This window comes from Misgurnus anguillicaudatus, chromosome 19, assembly GCF_027580225.2.
Source record: "Misgurnus anguillicaudatus chromosome 19, ASM2758022v2, whole genome shotgun sequence".
NCBI lineage: Eukaryota > Metazoa > Chordata > Actinopteri > Cypriniformes > Cobitidae > Misgurnus > Misgurnus anguillicaudatus.
Window position 1 is genome coordinate 31261802 of NC_073355.2, and position 17622 is coordinate 31279423.

General features: G+C 40.3%; 2 protein-coding genes across 4 annotated transcripts; one reads left to right on the forward strand and one right to left on the reverse strand.

Annotated features, from left to right (window-relative positions):
- Window positions 1-879: 879 nt before the first annotated feature.
- Window positions 880-4524, reverse strand: asphd1 (aspartate beta-hydroxylase domain containing 1). The gene is made up of 6 exons (XM_055194378.2): window positions 4068-4524; window positions 3220-3640; window positions 2806-3012; window positions 1911-2118; window positions 1707-1820; window positions 880-1587 (listed from the first exon to the last, which is right to left on the reverse strand). The coding sequence occupies exons 2-6, from the start codon at window positions 3634-3636 to the stop codon at window positions 1478-1480; spliced, it is 1056 nt and encodes a 351-aa protein (XP_055050353.1). The 5' UTR covers window positions 3637-3640; window positions 4068-4524; the 3' UTR covers window positions 880-1477.
- Window positions 4525-4576: 52 nt separating this feature from the next.
- On the forward strand, window positions 4577-17478 carry sez6l2 (seizure related 6 homolog (mouse)-like 2). 3 transcript variants are annotated; one of them, XM_055194375.2, is made up of 19 exons: window positions 4577-4966; window positions 5802-5880; window positions 7776-7904; window positions 8026-8247; window positions 8690-8826; window positions 9045-9237; window positions 9322-9507; window positions 9641-9824; window positions 10604-10767; window positions 12758-12952; window positions 13103-13241; window positions 13318-13514; window positions 13589-13792; window positions 13940-14134; window positions 14256-14447; window positions 14519-14557; window positions 14656-14773; window positions 15754-15865; window positions 16305-17478. In XM_055194375.2, the coding sequence occupies exons 2-19, from the start codon at window positions 5823-5825 to the stop codon at window positions 16332-16334; spliced, it is 2694 nt and encodes an 897-aa protein (XP_055050350.1). In that variant the 5' UTR covers window positions 4577-4966; window positions 5802-5822; the 3' UTR covers window positions 16335-17478. The 3 variants fall into 3 exon arrangements, with proteins under 3 accessions (XP_055050350.1, XP_055050352.1, XP_055050351.1); XM_055194377.2 differs by having other exon boundaries at window positions 7776-7868; XM_055194376.2 differs by having other exon boundaries at window positions 4578-4966; window positions 13589-13783.
- The last annotated feature ends 144 nt before the right edge of the window (window positions 17479-17622 follow it).

Sequence of the window (17622 nt, forward strand, 5' to 3'; positions counted from 1 at the left end):
TCTACATTTACTCTCATTATCAAGTCCCATGCAAAGCATGCTGGGAACCTGAAGTTATCAAGCTAAATGCATCGAGTTGCTACAGCTTAAGTAATGTTTTAAACAAACTAACACAGACAATTAATTTGAAGTTACACACAATATTAACTTGATGTAACTATCAACATTATTATGTCTGGACAACTCAATAAAAACCGTTTACAACTTTAAATCTTTCAATAAATCAATTATTTAGAATTTTTAACTTGCACCAATGCATTAAATTAAATAGTGGCAACAGATCGCCTGAATTATTTTTTTAGAGTGTACTTACATTTACAGTTTTCTGTAAATCCAGAAAGAAAGAAAAAAAAGTGTAAAATACCAAATAAATTCAACCTCACACAGTACAAATGAATATAAGCCATTTATAAACAAAAGAGACAAAACCAAACTATTAATATCTCTGGATATTGAAAATGGAGAGAGAGAGAGAGAGAGATATAGGTGTGTGTGTGTGTGTGTGTGTGTGCATATAAAACGTTTGATGGCTGTTTAATCTTGTTTTGTGTTTGTGATAGTAAAATGGTGGGATTATGACATCTGTTTAAAAGCTGTTTTATTGATAGTAGAAGATTGGTTTATCAAACTAAGTACTAAAAACATCATCAGTGACCTCAGCATTCTCCATCACTGTATTTCAGGAACTCACCCCTCTCATGCATTTTTTAATCATTGGTCCCCTGAGCCCCTTTGTGACATTGTATCATTCTTCTAATTTTCAGTGCAGTACAATATAGTTGCTGACAGAGGAGACCCATGTACCCCCAGGTGTGTGCTGAGTGATCGTCTTGCTGTGTGCATGCTTGCATTTCAGTAATCACCAGCGACTAGAAGGTGTTTAACTTTAAACAAATACTTTATTTTAATTATGTCAGTTTAGTTAATAACACACTTATATTGCAGAATAGTCATTAAATGCATTGTTGGCTACATGCATGCAAGTAATCCGGTTCTATACAGTATATAGTCTTTAGTGTGAGCTTCTGAAAATAAATCACCATCTGATGTAATAAAACAACTTCACACTTGTACAGTATTTACGGATAACCATAAACATCACAGTATACATCAGAAATGTCAAGATAGGAAAAGAAACATCAGGCACAAAAACCACGAAACACGAGTGCAGAATTTTCCAGACAGGCACAGGTCAGATATGATATAAAGTATAAAAACTGTTTGTGTTTCATCACAGTATCTCTGCGTGCTCAGAATTACAGAGCACAACATGGTCTATAAGCTGTCTTATCTGTATTCCTGGTTGTATAATGATTTCGCAAACTGCTGCATAGGGACCCTTGAATGGTGCATATTCACAGTGTTGCCTTTAACTAAACAAACAAAAAAAAAACGTTTAGCTAATTATAAGCATAGTTTTGGCATTTTACATGTGAGAGAGGGTTCGACTGGTGCATCCTGGGAAATAAAGTTGTAACTACTGCTCAGGGGCGAAGATGTAGTCTAATGCCTGCCTCTCTGCCGCAGCCACATTAGGATGCCAGAGGTCCATGCTAAAAATGACCCTTGGACCGTCTTCAGCTCCTCCTAGTGGACAGACATATACAAATTTTGGTTATGTATAACACATGATTTTCTTGGACATACATATTAAACAAAATTAGTTTAATGTGAATTGAAAGCTTTGGACAGTGGTGTTGCCTGACCATTGTGTGAGACTGTGTGCAGGAAAGAGTCATCTACTAGGAGGCAGTGTCCCTCCGACCAACATTGTGGCTCCCCACCCACCACCAGCTCACACTGGGCAGGTGTTTGAAGACCTAAAAGAAAGATAAACATTCCTGTAACTTACTCATGCATACACACATGACATTTTATCACAACAAAATGTAACAATGTTTCTGTCATACCAAGCTGGCAGCGAAGACGAGTGTTTGTAGGACCATAAGCCCCTCCCAGTGTTGCACCAGGGACGAGGATCCAGAAGCCAGCAGACCCCAGAGAGTTACTACTGATGAAGGTTCTGAGAGACAGGAGCGTTCGGTATGTATACGGACATGCACGGCAGTTACCGGCAACACACACTCCGGCATTATAGAGAGGAAACACAGCCTGGCCCTAAGAAGAGAGAAACAAATGAGCTCAGTCAATAACAAATGCAGATATTCTTGCTTCATATGTGAGTCTATAACTACTGAAAATCTTGTTTGTGTGGATATGGCCTCAGCAAACAGAGATCCCAAACAGTGGTGATTTGAAGGTGCAGTGTGTAATTTTTAAAAGGATCTCTTGGCAGAAATGCAAAATAATATACAAAACTATATTATCAGACCTTTTTATAATAAACCGTTATGTTTTTATTACCTTAAAATGAGATGTTTTTATCTACATACACTGAGGGTCCCCTTACATGGAAGTCGCCATTTTGTGCCGCCATGTTTCTACAGAAGCCCTTAACGGACAAACTGTTTTTACTAAGTTGTCTCCGATGATAACATGTTTTTCTGGTGATGGCTACCGTAGCTTCTCTATGCGTTTCAAAAGCAAGGGGTGAGCAGTGGACTGAGCTGTTGGTTGCAATTCGCAACCTCACCACTAGATGCTGCTAAAATGGACACACTGCATCTTTAAATCTTTCAAAAGAACCATTTACCCAAAAATGAGAATTTTTACATTATTTACCACTGCTCCCATGTGCTGGTTATGATAGTTCATTGTGACTATGTCTGTAAAAACATTTACACGTCTTTCAACATCAACCAGGGCACTTTATAATCTATGAAACAGACTGGTGCATTTATTTACTTTTGGTCCTTGGTAAGTCCACCCAAACTTTGTATCAATTCCTCTCTGGTACACTGCTTGGAACTCAGCAAGGATTATGGGATAGCTGGCCTCCAGAACCTCAATGTCATGACGATGAGCATCCCTGGGAAAGAAGGGAATGCTGGGAACATCTGGGAGGTAGAAGAGATGAGGCTTCTGAATAGATGGGCGATCATTGATTCTGGCCTAGACAGAAGTTAGATACATTTTTAAATGATTATGAAGTACAACATTCTAAACCCTAAACCCTATATGGTTAAAAGGTTCAGTTTATAAAGTCCTCTGCAATCTAGGACCTGCAACCATGTGACACTCTCTTGTGAAACCCAGACTAAAGTCTCATAATTTATGATTAGGAGCATAAAACTTTGATTTGTAAAATTAATGACTGACCTGATTACGTAGGCCTTTGTGAATGCGTCCCATGCCGGCCCAACTGTAGCGTTTTGCATACTCCTGTAGGGCTCTATACAACTTTCTGCTTTCTGCTGCAGCTTCAGTGGGGAAAAGAGCATGGCTCAACACAGGTGTCAGGTAGCTCTCAGGCCCCTCCTCTTCCTCCACTGTTTCCATGGTAATTGTTTTAGGGACGGAGTGCCCAGGGTCAACAGGCGATCGGCTGGATGACCGAGAGAACGAGGAGCGGGTGGAGCTGGTTTTGTGCATTCCGGTATGGGATGGTGGGTCAGACCCTACACGGTAGCAGTACCAGAGGAAGAGGAGGAGGACGGTGCATAGCAGTCCGCTGAGGGGTGGACCTCCCAACAGTGCACATGGGGGAAGAGGCACCAAGTCAAGCGACCAGGACATAATGCTGAGAGAGTGAGCATAGAAAGAAGGCATTAAAATGAAATCATCATGTAAAATGTTTTTCTCGTAAACAGGCTCCAGACTGTTTGCCTATGAATTCCATGACCAGAAAAGCACTTGTTACATGATACTTCTCCAGACTGTGAAATCAATATATATATATACACTTTGACTTATCACTATTCCTTTATGTTTATGAATTAAAATTAAGCTGAGTACAACAGTCACAGACAATTCATCTTTCTGTAATCCAAGCACATCAGTGGTTTTCCAACGTGATTTATGTTGCACTGTTGCATAATGATTCCTCCTGCAGTCAGATTTTATGTTCGTTTTCATGGCGCGCGGATTTCCGGAGTGACGCAAGTGCGACAAGCTACCATTCAAACACTTACTAAAATACTATCTGTGCTGTATGCGTGTGTACTTACCACTTCTCCACACCTTACTCAATCTCTCTTTAACCCTTCGCTTTGACCAAGTCTATTCTGTTGATCTTATTCTCGGTCTGCAGCCCTGTAAACACTGGATTCCGCATTCACTGCTTCCGTAAGGATGAAAGAACGACTCCTCCTTCTTTACGACCGAACATGTTTTTGTTTACATTTGTCCATGTACTGACGCATTAAAGGGTTTATTTTAAGTGTTTGTCTCCCTCTCTCGCCGTTGGCCGCGGGGCACAGCGCAAGTTTCAGCACTGGGATGCTGGACAGCTCCTATGCAGAGCGCCGTCTATTGGTTTGTTTGACTTAACGCGGCACTGCGCAGAAGCATCGACATATGACGTCAAGTACCGCGAGAGCGGTTCGACAGCACACATCTCGCGGTACTTTTATGTCAGTCTGCGCAGCTTAACACATACCAGTTCTACCACATCGCGGCGCTACTTACACGAAGACAAAATACCCTCAAGCCAACCAAACGCATTGACAGTCAACGCGTCAACCAAACGGGTAGCAACTGCCATCTATGCCAGTCTTGCTCACCTGCAAGCATCCCTTAGGCCTAGACCGACAAAAATAAAGGCGAAAATACAAAACTAAGAACGTTTTTCGGACATTGGAAGGAGTATTGTGTGTTCTGGGAGATTGAATGGCAAACGCATAGCTGATGTTAACTGGGCCGGGAGGGTGCGAGTGATTATTTAAAAGCCTTTTGACGCGCAACGCCAGTTGTGGTATTTTGGAGGGGGTGGAGGAGCGACAGACGGAACATCGCGCTAGAATCGCAGCAGCGAGGCTCAGAAAAAAACACAACATTTTGAAGGATTGCAACAGGACGCCTATAGGATACATTTTGACGAACACAAATAAGAGACTGCGTATTGCGGGTGCGTATATTTTCTGTCTCCATCCGTCTTGCATATATTATAGACGGCGCGGTATTTTGGCGAGACCGTTACATAGTCACTTGCGTAAGGATGATATAAATGCACTGATAAAATCAACACACATCCGTTATATTTATAGGCCTATAGCTTTGGTCTTAGTCAGAAAGATGCGCGTTTATCTTAGTCTAGACGGTTTGCTAATGCGTTTTTTGGGGGAATGGGCGTCTTGCGTTATAGGCAGGGATGAGAGATGTTTTTTTTAAGATGAGAATATATTAGCAGACATCTGAACGTTCAACCCGCAGTGCCAGCAACATCATCTGCACGCATTCTCTGGTGTATGTTATTATATTTGCATATGAATCCACATTCAGTATGTTTTTGAATACTGTTGACATTTGTGTTATGAGCCCTATTTTTATCAGCATTGGTGTGTGCGGTAAATACTAAATGAGGTTGCTGGTGGTGACTGGGCCACTGACAGATCTGCTCTTGGTTACCTACCTCTTGTGTTAGTGGTGACATCATTGATAGGTGAAGGTGGGCATGACAGAGGCCATATGTCTCGTGCACTGTCAGGCCTTCATGGCCACGCAGGTGACAATACGATTTGAAGTACCACAACGACAGCTGGCACATTATTTTGGGGGATGAACTATTTTTTTTTTTATTTTTAAAATAATATTATGTATAAAAAGTTTCAGAATTGTTTTGAAGAAACAGTAATGCTTTATGGAGCGTGATAATAATTGTTATAAAATTTTTTATTATAGATCACTTTGTCTTATGACATCTCTTTTTACTTGTTTTTTCTTATTGTCCTTCTTGCATCCAGGCTGTCCTCCAATCATAAATAATGGTGTCCACAGTTTTTGCTGTGACACTGTATGTCACATTGCTGCATCTGGCTTCAGGTAATGTACAAAAACGTGTGAGTGTTAACTATTCAAGCAAAGTGAATGCACATAGTAGATTTTCTAGTTTAGGTTTAAAATGAGGCCCGTGCATTAAAGAGTACAAAATAAAAAGTACAAAGTAAAGTAAAACAGTAACTGAAGATAATATTTACAGTGCAATATATACATACATTGAGGAAAATAAATATTTGAACACCCTGAATTTTGCAAGTTCTCCCACTTAGAAATCATGGAGGGGTCTGAAATTGTCATCGTAGGTTCAAGTCCCCTGTGAAATCACAATATATTATTTATTTGTATGATACAGCTGCAAATAAGTGAACACTTGTCTATCAGCTAGAATTCTGACCTTCAAAGACCTGTTAGTCTGCCTTTAAAATATCCACCTCCACTCCATTTATTTTCCTAAATTGGATGCACCTGTTTGAGGTCGTTATCTGCATAAAGACACCTGTCCACCCCATACAATCAGTAAGAATCCAACTACTAACATGGCCAAGACCAAGGAGCTGTCTAAAGACACTAGATACAAAATTGTACACCTCCACAAAGCTGAAAATGGTTACGGGGAAATTGCCAAGCAGCTTGGTGAAAAAAGGTCCACTGTTGGAGCAATCATTAGAACATGGATGAATCAAAACACGACTGTCAATCTCCGTTCGGACTGGGGCTCCATGCAAGATCGCATCTCGTGATCTCAATGATCCTAATAAAGGTGAGAAATCAGCCCAGAACTACACGGGAGGAGCTGGTCAATGACCTGAAAAGAGCTGGGACCACCGTTTCCAAGGTTACTGTTGGTGATACACTAAGACGTCCTGGTTTGAAATCATGCATGGCACGGAAGGTTCCCCTGCTTAAACCAGCACATGTCTAGGCCCGTCTTAAGTTTGCCAATGACCATTTGTATGATGCAGAGGAGTCATGGGAGAAAGTCATGTGGTCAGATGAGACCAAAATAGAACTAGCTTGCAGGAAGAAGAATGTGAAGTACCATACCAAGAACACCATCCCTACTGTGAAGCATGGGGGTGGTAGCATCATGCTTTGGGGTGGAATGCTTTTCGAATGACCGAGGCCATGTATTGCAAGATTTTGGGGAACAACCTCTTTCCCCTAGTTAGAGCATTGAAGATGGGTCGAGGCTGGGTCTTCCAGCATGACAATGACCTGAACCACACAGCCAGGATAACCAAGGAGTGGCTCTGTAAGAAGCATATCAAGGTTCTGGCGTGGCCTAGCCAGTCTCCAGACCTAAACCCAATAGAGAATATTTGGAGGGAACTCAAACTCCGTGTTTCTCAGCGACACGCCAAAAACCTGACTGATCTAGAGAGGATCTGTGTGGAGGAGTGGGCCAAAATCCCTCCTGCAGTGTGTGCAAACCTGGTGAAAAACTACAGGAAATGTTTGACCTCTGTAATTGCAAACAAAAGCTACTGTACCAAATATTAACATTGACTTTCTCAGGTGTTCAAATACTTAATTGCAGCTGTATCATACAAATAAATAGTTAAAAAATCATACATTGTGATTTCTGGACCTTTTTTTAGATTATGTCTCTCACAGTGGACATGCACCTACGATGACAATTTCAGACCCCTCCATGATTTCCAAGTGGGAGAAGTTGCAAAATAGCAGGGGGTTCAAATACTCATTTTCCTCACTGTATATATATCACACTGTATCAATATATATAAAGTATATTATTAATATATGTGATGTGTGTGCAAGTATGTATTTAAGGTGCAGATGCTCATTGTACCCAATGGAATTGGTACATCACAGTATATGTATTTGTATGTAAGTTATATGTGCAAATACATTTTCTTGTCATCCTCCAGAAAGAAATAAAGTTTGACATTTTCCTTGGTGAATCATTCTCCCTTTAGGTGCATCCTTAGGGACACCGGACCCTGAGGAGCCCCCCACCATGACCTCTAGTCCCCGCCCCTTGGGAGAACTCATCCACGCTGCACTTATGAGTAAGGAGTACCTTGGCCATACCCTTGGTAGCACAGGTCAGTCTTTTCTAAAGGGAACAGACTGAGCTACCTGTTGAATTACTACTCATTTTAAAAAAGAAAGAAGAATCACCATTGTGCTACATATAGTCTTTCAATCTATGATCTTAATTTACAGGTACAACTACCAATCCGACCCAGGCCGTCCCGTCCATCAGAGAATCAGAACTTGCTTCGACAATGATGTCCCCAGGTATCCTCACCACAGCAGTGACCTCATCGGCTGCACCTCGAGCTGCCCAGTCAGGTTTTGGGAGTGGCGTGACATCACCACCAGCAGAGGAAGAGACCACAACCACTCTAATTACCACAACGACAATAACAACAGTGCACACGCCAGGTATAAAACCATGCCTTTATTTTATCCATACTTTTAATATTTCTGTCTTTCTGCTAAATATATCTTGGCTTTTAAAGCAACACTATGTAGTTTCCATGTAAAAATGACTTACAGCTCCCCCATGTGGTTGAAAAGCGCAACAGTGCCTGGTATCAGACACTCTTCTGCAGGCAGGGGGAGGGGCGGGCTGTGTGCTCTACCCTCCACCGCCACTTTCAGAGTGTGCTTGTAGCAGCTAGGAGGCTGCTCAGGTTGCAGCAACAGTACAATTTGTCAAGTTAAAAGCTGTTCTATCACTGAAATAATTTTAGAGACATTATTTAAAGGTAAAAAAAACTCCATAGTGTTGCTTTAAAGTAAAAATGAATGTTAGCATAAATGGCAGAACAGTTTTGAGTGATCTATCCCTTTAAATAGTCTTTCCAAACTCTTTATTTTTCAGTGCAATGTAACGCCAGTCTGTCAGGAATAGAGGGAATAGTCGAGTCCCCTGATCCACTCTCCTCCTCATCTCTATATTCCCCACTGGAATGCACCTACAGCATCACTGTTTATCCTGGATATGGTGTTGAGATACAGGTATGGCAGCCTCACTGTTACCATTTTAACCTCAGATAGCCTCTCTGCAGGTCACTATGGTTACTGACTGGAATGGTTAACCAGTACTCTATGAAGCTTGTTGGCATTTGCATGGGCGATGTTGCTCTAATGAGTTCTGCAATCTTTGCCCTTGATACAATCTCAGTGAATATCATCATTAGCTGTTGTTATGGTAACACAATCTGTCTGTCTCTCAGGTAAAGAAAGTGAACTTGTCCAAGGAGGAATCACTTACCATTCTGGAGCTGGGTGGGGCAGCACCAGAGCGTTTGGCCAACGAGACGCTGATGAGCGAAGGTCAGGTGATCCGTAGTTCAACCAATCAGGTGCAGATTCACTATAGGAGCCTGAAACAAGCAAATCATGGCGCTTTCAGCTTTCACTACCAAGGTACAACTTAGTGACTATTTAGTTTTTTATAATAAATACTATGTCATGTATTATGATGATTAAATAAATCATTTCTCATTCCAGCATTCCTTCTGTCCTGCTCATTCCCGCTTTCTCCTGAGGGTGGGGGAGTGACTGTGACCGATATTCATCCTGGTGGTCAAGCTCACTTCCATTGTGATCCTGGGTTTGAGGTCAGAGGTCATGAGGTTGCAACCTGTCTGAACTCAACTCGACCAAGATGGAGCACCTCTGAACCCCAGTGTGTGGGTAGGTTATTTCTTGAATTGTTGAGTTTTTCCTCACCTTGCAAGAACTGTTAGTGGTTTGCTTTTGCGTGATGGCATTGAGTATACCTGCCTCCGATTATTGTCATATATGTAAGCATCTCTTTGTGTTCAAGCTGTATCTTGTGGAGGATGGATCAGAAACGCCACTGTGGGCCGCATACTCTCTCCGACTCTCCCATCAGCAAGTAACCATAGCAGCGGCAGCAACCTGAGCTGCCATTGGCTCCTGGAGGCCAAGGAAGGACACAGGCTCCACCTTCACTTTGAGAGGGTGGCTCTTGATGAAGACAATGACAAGTAAATACACTAATGTATTGTTGTGTGTGAATGTCCTTACAGTTAAGCTAGCATTTGGAAATAGTAAACAGGTAACAAAAACTGAAGTAATAGGTTATGATTTATATAACTAAAATCAAAACCTAGATATAACTCAAAGTGCTATACAGAAATATGATCTGTTTTTGACAATGAAAGTTATTTAGCTCTGTGATATGCAGTGTCGGCCATTGACTTCTTTTTCCAGGGCGCTCGATGCAAAGTTCGTCACAACATGTATGTAGTCCATCATGTGTGTGGTTCGTAATTTCGAGGTGTGTGTTTGGCGCGTCGAGTGAACCTATGTGCGGCATGTGTCTTGTCAAAATAAGTGCCTGCTGCAGACGCGTCTAAGGGGTTTATGATAAAAGAAACGATCGCATGTGCCAGATACTCACATAATCTCATGTGTAATCAGAGTTTACTTTTAAGGGAGTGTCTTGCGTGTATTTTGTGAACATGAGCGTCTCTTTTATCATAAACGATTTGACACGCTGGCAGCAGGCACTTATTTTGACAAAACACGTGATGCACATGGTTCACATGATGCAACAAACACATATTTTGAAAAACTGAGCAACACACATGACACTCAGTACACATACTTTGAATTTGCACCCCTCGGAAGAGCAGTCACGAGCCGCCACTGGTGATATGCTGCCATAATATCTAGATCTTTCTAAAATCACTCTTTTCTTTAAATATCACAATGTTCTCTCCTGGATCTTTCTCTGCATTTTTGTTACCCGCCTCCCTCCTAGGTTGATTGTGCGCAGTGGGAATAGCTCTGCAGCACCTCTTCTGTTCGACTCGGATCTGGATGATGTTCCTGAGCGAGGAATCGTGAGTGAGGGAATGTCTCTCTTTGTGGAACTCACTGCAGACTCTTCATCCATTCCTCTGTTGCTGGCGCTCCGCTACGAGGGTAAGGCTCTAAAGGAGATGTTTTTGCTCATATTTACCAAGGGTGCCAACACTTTTGGCCTTGACTGTATATGCACTTGAAAGAGAGGGAGACACTGATAGAGATTACCGGTAGTAATTCTTATATAGCTTGTATAGCTGTAGCATCATTGCTAGTCTCAGATGTGCTGTGCCAACTGACCACCCACATACATATTACACACAAAATGTAAAGTTTTTTCATAATCTGACACTCTTTTTCGGGGACTTTCGGGGACACAATCTCTGGGATACACAATTTTTTATTGGTCTGTTGTAAACAAGGTAGTTTTTCAAGACACTGGGTTGATGATTCAAGTATTTGTGTGGATAAAAATTGAAAAGTTTTTGCATTACATTTTTGGAAGATATTTAGAGATTTATTTGAGGTACTTAATGGAAAGTTAACAAGTTATCCACAAGCAAAACTGTATATCCTGCTTTGTTTTTCTAGACTATTCTTATTTCTTAAATAAGTACTTTTACTTTTGGCTAAACAGAAATACTAAATACAGAGTATACACTATACAAAATGCAGGGTTATTTTTAATCCAGTGTTGATTTAAAAAAAGGACGAACCCAGCCGTTGACTTGGGTTTTAACAGTTGTTGAGGCAAATATAAACATTTTCTGTGTTAAAGGAATACTCCACTTTCTTAAAAAAATCTCAATAATTTACTCACCCCAATGTCTTCTAAAATGTTGATGTCTTTCTTTGTTCAGTCGAGAAGAAATTATGTTTTTTTGAGGAAAATATTCCAGGATTTTTCTCAATTTAGTAGACCTTATTGGACCCCAACAGTTTACAGTTCCAATGCAGTTTAAAATTGCCGTTTCAATGCAGCTTCAAAGGGCTTTAACTTCTCGACGCGCATTAATTTGTGGGCGGGATGACGTCAATTATTTTAAAGCTGCTAACAATATCTATATAGCCTACTGTCTACAATCATTAATAATATTAACATTACTATACATCGTTTAAAAGGTCTACGGGTTTAGCATCAGTGTATGGTTTCTGTTTTGAGATTCAGATGCTCCAGCATCATAAATGTAGTATTTTGTGACAGATGTCCAGATGACAACATGCAAAATATAAACAGGACTTCTTACCTTTGTGTTGATATAATGATCGGGAGTCGAATCCAGTCTGTTTCAGATGTGTGCATAACCCATGAAAACCGTCTAATAGAATACATCCAATGACCATTTTTGTCCACAAATGCGTATTATCCATGAAATAAAGATATATAGTCTGTTGTTTACATCAGATTTCGCATGAACATTTTGTAATAGAATATAATATACAATCTGAGTACTATTTACGCCGTAACACTGTATATGAGATTACACTTTAGGTTCTAGTAAACACGTAAACCCGCATTTAAACTTTGTTTTTAAAAGTAGATGGGAGTATAATACATAATATCCAAACATAATATCTTTTTATCTTTCTTGCCGAAAATGGCAATCGCTTTGCTAGATAAGACCCTATGCCTCGCCTGTTTTTTTTTTTTAAACTTACTTTCTTCTCGACTGAACAAAGGAAGACATCAACATTTTGTACGACATAGGGGTAAATTATCTAATTTTTTTTTTTTAACAAAGTGGAGTAATCTTTTAAGTTAACCCAGTGGCTGGGTTTGTCCCTTTTTGACCCAACACTGGTTTGTAAAAAACGCAGCATTTTTTTTTTTTACAGTGTATGTATACACATTTACTGGCAGTTTTTGTCTTCACAACTTTTTCAAGCATAAGCTGTGCCACTATTTTTTTCCACATTATGTAATTTGGTCCAAAGTTCTGGTTGTGCAAGAAGACCATCACTGCCTCTGCCTCCCATTTCATCAGACCATTTTCAACACTCCTCAAACTTTTAGTATCGATGCAAGATTTTTTTTTTAAATGTCCAGATATTCTTTCATCCTTACTTAATAACATTCAAATGTTCTTAACTGTCTCTATCTATCATAAAGCCTATGATGGGGAGCACTGTTATGAACCATACCTGCCTCATGGGAACTTCAGCAGCAGCGACATCACCTTCCCGCTGGGTACCGTAGTAACCTTCTCATGCTCTCCTGGTTTCGTCATGGAGCAGGGCTCAGGAGTTATGGAGTGTGTTGACCCCAGTGAACCTCACTGGAATGAGAGCGAGCCAGTTTGCAGAGGTGTGACATTAAAAATGTCTTTATATTTGCCACAATGAGCTGAACATGAACTAAATTATCTGCGTAGTTTACCCAAATTGTTTGTTTAGTAGATATAAAAACAATGTTGTGATGTGAAATCTTTTTTACAATGTTGTTTCTCTCTCTAAGCTTTGTGTGGTGGTGAACTGACAGACCCAGTTGGAACAGTGCTGTCACCTGATTGGCCACAAAGCTACTCTAAGGGGCAGGACTGCGTGTGGCAGATACACGTTAGCGAGGACAAGCGCATCGAACTGGATGTACAAATGTAAGTGTGTTTGCATCTTTGTGCATGTTTGAACCTGTGGATTATTTTTTAACTCGCATTTGTCTTTTGCTTGCAGATTGAACATCCGCCATAATGACGTTCTGACTATATTTGATGGGCATGATCTGATGTCACACGTGATTGGACAGTACCTGGGCTCAAGAGAGAGGTTCAGGATTGTATCTGGGGGTTCGGAGGTCACCATTCAGTTTCAGAGCGATCCAGATGACTCTACATTTATACTCAGCCAAGGCTTCCTGATTCACTACAGAGGTAAAAAGTATCAAAGTTGCAGCTGTGCAATTTGTGTACTTTATTATGATGTCACTTACTTTCGTTTCTTGCAGAGGTGGAGCCTAATGACACGTGTCCCGTCCTTCCCCCAATCGAGTTCGGCTGGAGCAGCTCCTCTCACCCGTCCCTGGTGAGGGGCAGTGTGCTGACCTATCAGTGTCAACCTGGATATGACATTGCTGGCTCTGACATCATCACCTGCCAATGGGATCTCTCCTGGAGCAACAACCCGCCCACCTGTGTAAAAAGTAAAATGAGTTAAATGAGTTTTACTACAATATATAAGTATACAGTTACTCCAATTCTCCAATTTTTTATTTGGATGATTGATTGATTAATTGATTCATTTATTATTCATTAATGTTCTGTGCTCTTATTTTATCCTGGTTTTGTTGTCCCTTTAGTCCAGCAGTGCCCTGATCCAGGAGAGGTGGTGAATGGAGCACGTTCAGTACACCCTGAGACTGGTTTTACTGTGGGTACCGTGGTACGCTTCACATGTAACCAGGGTTATCAGCTGGAGGGCCCTAGTCAGATCTCCTGCCATGGCAGGGACACGGGCATGCCCAAATGGAGCGACCGCAGCCCCAAGTGTGTCTGTGAGTACAAAACTGACAGACACCCTTTCAGTACTCTATGCGAAACCTTGAAAACCATCAATAAACCAAACCAACCATATCTTCCTTTATTTGTGCTTATGTGTGTTTGTCTGATAAATAGTAAAATATGATCCATGCCCAAACCCTGGGGTACCAGACAACGGCTACCAGACCCTATATAAGCACAGTTACCAGGCAGGCGAGACTCTGCGTTTCTTCTGCTATGAGGGCTACGAGCTCATTGGGGAAGTTATCATTAACTGTGTCCCAGGACACCCCTCTCAGTGGAACAGCCCACCACCCTTCTGTAAAGGTATGAGGATGTGAACTAGTCCACTGCATAGAGATTTGCTATTATAAAACTTTGTTTTCTGTTGTTTGCAGTGGCCTATGAAGGGCTACTGGACGATCATAAATTGGAGGGTAATGTTGAATTTCACAGAATTAGTGCCATTCACATTATTATAGTATACTACTGTGTCACTAATGATATCCATGTTATTAATTTCCCCTCTATTCAGTTTCTCAGTCATTAGAGGCCTCCCACCAAATGTTGAGTGAGAACATTGCATTGGCTATCATTCTGCCAATCATTCTGGTCATCCTGCTGATTGGTGGAATCTACATGTACTACACCAAGTAAGTTGGGGAAGCAAATTTGTATGTGAGATGTGCGTATGTACGTTTTCAGGAACAATTCATGATTCAACAAAAACTTTCTGACCTCTAGCATCAACAAGGCATTTTCGCCCACAGGACGCTGCATATTGGATGTTTTTCCCTTTTCACACAATTCTTCGTAAACCCTAGACATGGTTGTGCGTGAAAATCCCAGTAACTGAGCAGATCGTGAAAAACTCAGACCGGCCCGTCTGGCACCAACAACCATGCCACACTCAAAATTGCTTAAATCACCTTTCTTTCCCATTCTGACATTCAGTTTGGAGTTCAGGAGATTGTCTTGACCAGGACCACACCCCTAATGCATTGAAGCCACAGCCATGTAATTGGTTGATTAGATAATTGCATTAATGAGAAATTAAACAGGTGTTCCTAATAATCCTTTAGGTGAGTGTATATTGGCCGTGTTTTATGCAAATTGGCTGCTCCTATAGAACACTTCGAATTCACTAACACAAAAGCAAGTATAAGAACAAATTCCTATGCATACGCAGGTGTTGTGAATCAGGCGGAAAGTTTTTGTGAGAAGTTCAAGTGTGCGTATAAATATGAAAAACATACGCAATTATTAGTGAATGAGACCCAATTCTATTGAAGTGAAATAGATTGTGAAAACCTTTAAATGTTGACCTTGAAGTTGCAATTCTTAACTTTTTGCTGATCTATCACAATCTCTGTTTGAAACATAAAATTGCAGGTTACTTTACGTACTTACATTTACGTTTGTTGAGAAACCCAAATTATCAATCAGTTTTGAATTGTGGTAAGGTAAAGAGAAAGTTTTGAACATTAATTGTTCATGTACTTGCTCTGTAACTGGTTTTTGCTTATTCTTAACCAAAGACAGTTACGAATTGCAGCTTTTAACACTGATGACCGTTTCGCAGCTGCTTCTTATTTAGCTTCTCTGTGCTAACACCTGCCTCTGTCTCTCTCAGTGTATGTAGGTGGCAGTGGAAACCACTGTTCTGGAAGTCTCTTTCTCACACCCACTCATATAGTCCCATTACAGTGGAGTCTGACTTCAACAACCCACTTTATGAGGCAGGGGTAAGAAGAATTTATAGCTAATGTAACCGAACAACAGCTGAACACACATTCCCCAATAAATGAGTAACAGATAAACATGTATAAGCATGCCTAAGCAATTTAGATTACTTATAGTTACAACTAAACAAAATACATTCCAATGACTCACTGATTACGATTAAGCAGGACATATGTCTTATGTCTTAGCCAAAGAGATTCATTTAGAGATTCATTCTAATTACACCTATTAAATACTGCTTTGATTTAGTATTATACAATATATTATATTAAGAGTTATTGATTTCAATGGAATAAGGTTAACTACTTGTGGCAGCTTGTAGTTACTGTATCAGTAGGTAGCTTTCTCAACACTGCTAGGCATTGGATGGTCATAACTAGTAAATTTTACTGTCCTGACTGCAATTACATCATGCATGCATTTTTCTCTCTTTCACTGTAGGACACACGAGAGTATGAGGTGTCCATCTGAGACCATCTTTAATTGAATGGAGGAATAGGAGAAGAAGGGATACTGTTATTTTCTCTCCACAAGACAATTATTGGTTTTATTATATTCATTTAAATTACACTCTAGAAAGTCTCTCTCTCTCGTTCCTCTCCATCAACTCACAGATGTATGAGAGAGAGAGAGAGAGAGAGAGAGAGAGAGAGAGAGAGAGAGAGAGAGAGAGAGAGAGAGAGAGAGAGACTTTCACAGATGGAGTAAAGTCCCTGCTGAAAAGACTATCTTAAATCATCATAAATCTGGTTTAGTATTGGTCAACCAAAGCCTTTCTAGTGAAGAGGGCGGACTAGAAAAGCCCTTTCATGCCCAGCATTCAAACCACAACACCAGCTGGTCTTTTCACAGGGGTTGAGACAAGTACACAAAAGTATATAATCTATAATGCAGAAACTATACACTCACGTGCACACGTTTGTATACAGACACGTGCAGACACATTAACACATACATGATGACGAGAACATACTGAATGTAAATATTTTGATTAAATAGCAAGGCTTCTGTATACACAACTGATTCAGTGCCAAAATCCCATCCCATGATGTGACGTCACTTTATGTTTCACTGGTTGCCATAGTATTTTTCACATTTTTATGTAATAATGAGGACAATGCCAGCATTTCATATTGTTCTTTGCTGTTTCTTATGGATCTCTTTCTGCTTGATGTTGAATGACCATGTTTCAGAGGAACAGAATGTCCTCTTGCTTACGGCACGCAACGATTGTATATTTTACCGCTTCAGCTTAAAATTCACAATCAATTATACTTACTGTCATTGTTATCAGAGTTGATGTTGTTGCATATGCACTATGTTGAGAAAAAATATATACTGAAAAAACTGCTTGCTGTGATGCAGTAATGGAATTGAAATGCTTTTTATAAATTGCATTTTTTTTATTATGTATCTCATGGTTTCTTGTTAATATGCAGTGAGTTTTGTCTTTTCCACTGTGCCATTTTTCGGAGCCCATGTCGTGGGCTTTGTTGCATTATAGTATTACTTGATTGTTATTTATTTATCAACATATTATACTTGTCATGAAGACATTATTTATTTGCTGAGATTTACGACTAAATAAAAGTCTCTGTTGGATGGTGAAAATGAATTTTTATTTCATTGAATTTTTTTATTAATCATTTAAATTCATTTTTTATAATGCTATACAATTAAATGCAAGATTAGTGTAACAGGTGCAATGGGATAGAGTATCCCCATCACCTCTTAAATTAAACTAAGTCTTAATAGCCGA

What these genes read in the sequence shown, in the direction of transcription:
- asphd1 (XM_055194378.2), bottom strand. Translation starts at nt 3,636, where the DNA reads ATGTCCTGGTCGCTTGACTTGGTGCCTCTTCCCCCATGTGCACTGTTG. An exon ending in GGACTTACCAAGGACCAAAA is followed by an intron (nt 2,119 to 2,805) that starts GTAAATAAATGC and finishes CTCTCTTCTTAG; the next exon opens with GGCCAGGCTGTGTTTCCTCT. An exon ending in TCGTCTTCGCTGCCAGCTTG is followed by an intron (nt 1,821 to 1,910) that starts GTATGACAGAAA and finishes TCTTTCTTTTAG; the next exon opens with GTCTTCAAACACCTGCCCAG.
- sez6l2 (XM_055194375.2), top strand. Translation starts at nt 5,823, where the DNA reads ATGGTGTCCACAGTTTTTGCTGTGACACTGTATGTCACATTGCTGCAT. An exon ending in ATTGCTGCATCTGGCTTCAG is followed by an intron (nt 5,881 to 7,775) that starts GTAATGTACAAA and finishes TTCTCCCTTTAG; the next exon opens with GTGCATCCTTAGGGACACCG. An exon ending in ATCTACATGTACTACACCAA is followed by an intron (nt 14,774 to 15,753) that starts GTAAGTTGGGGA and finishes TGTCTCTCTCAG; the next exon opens with TGTATGTAGGTGGCAGTGGA.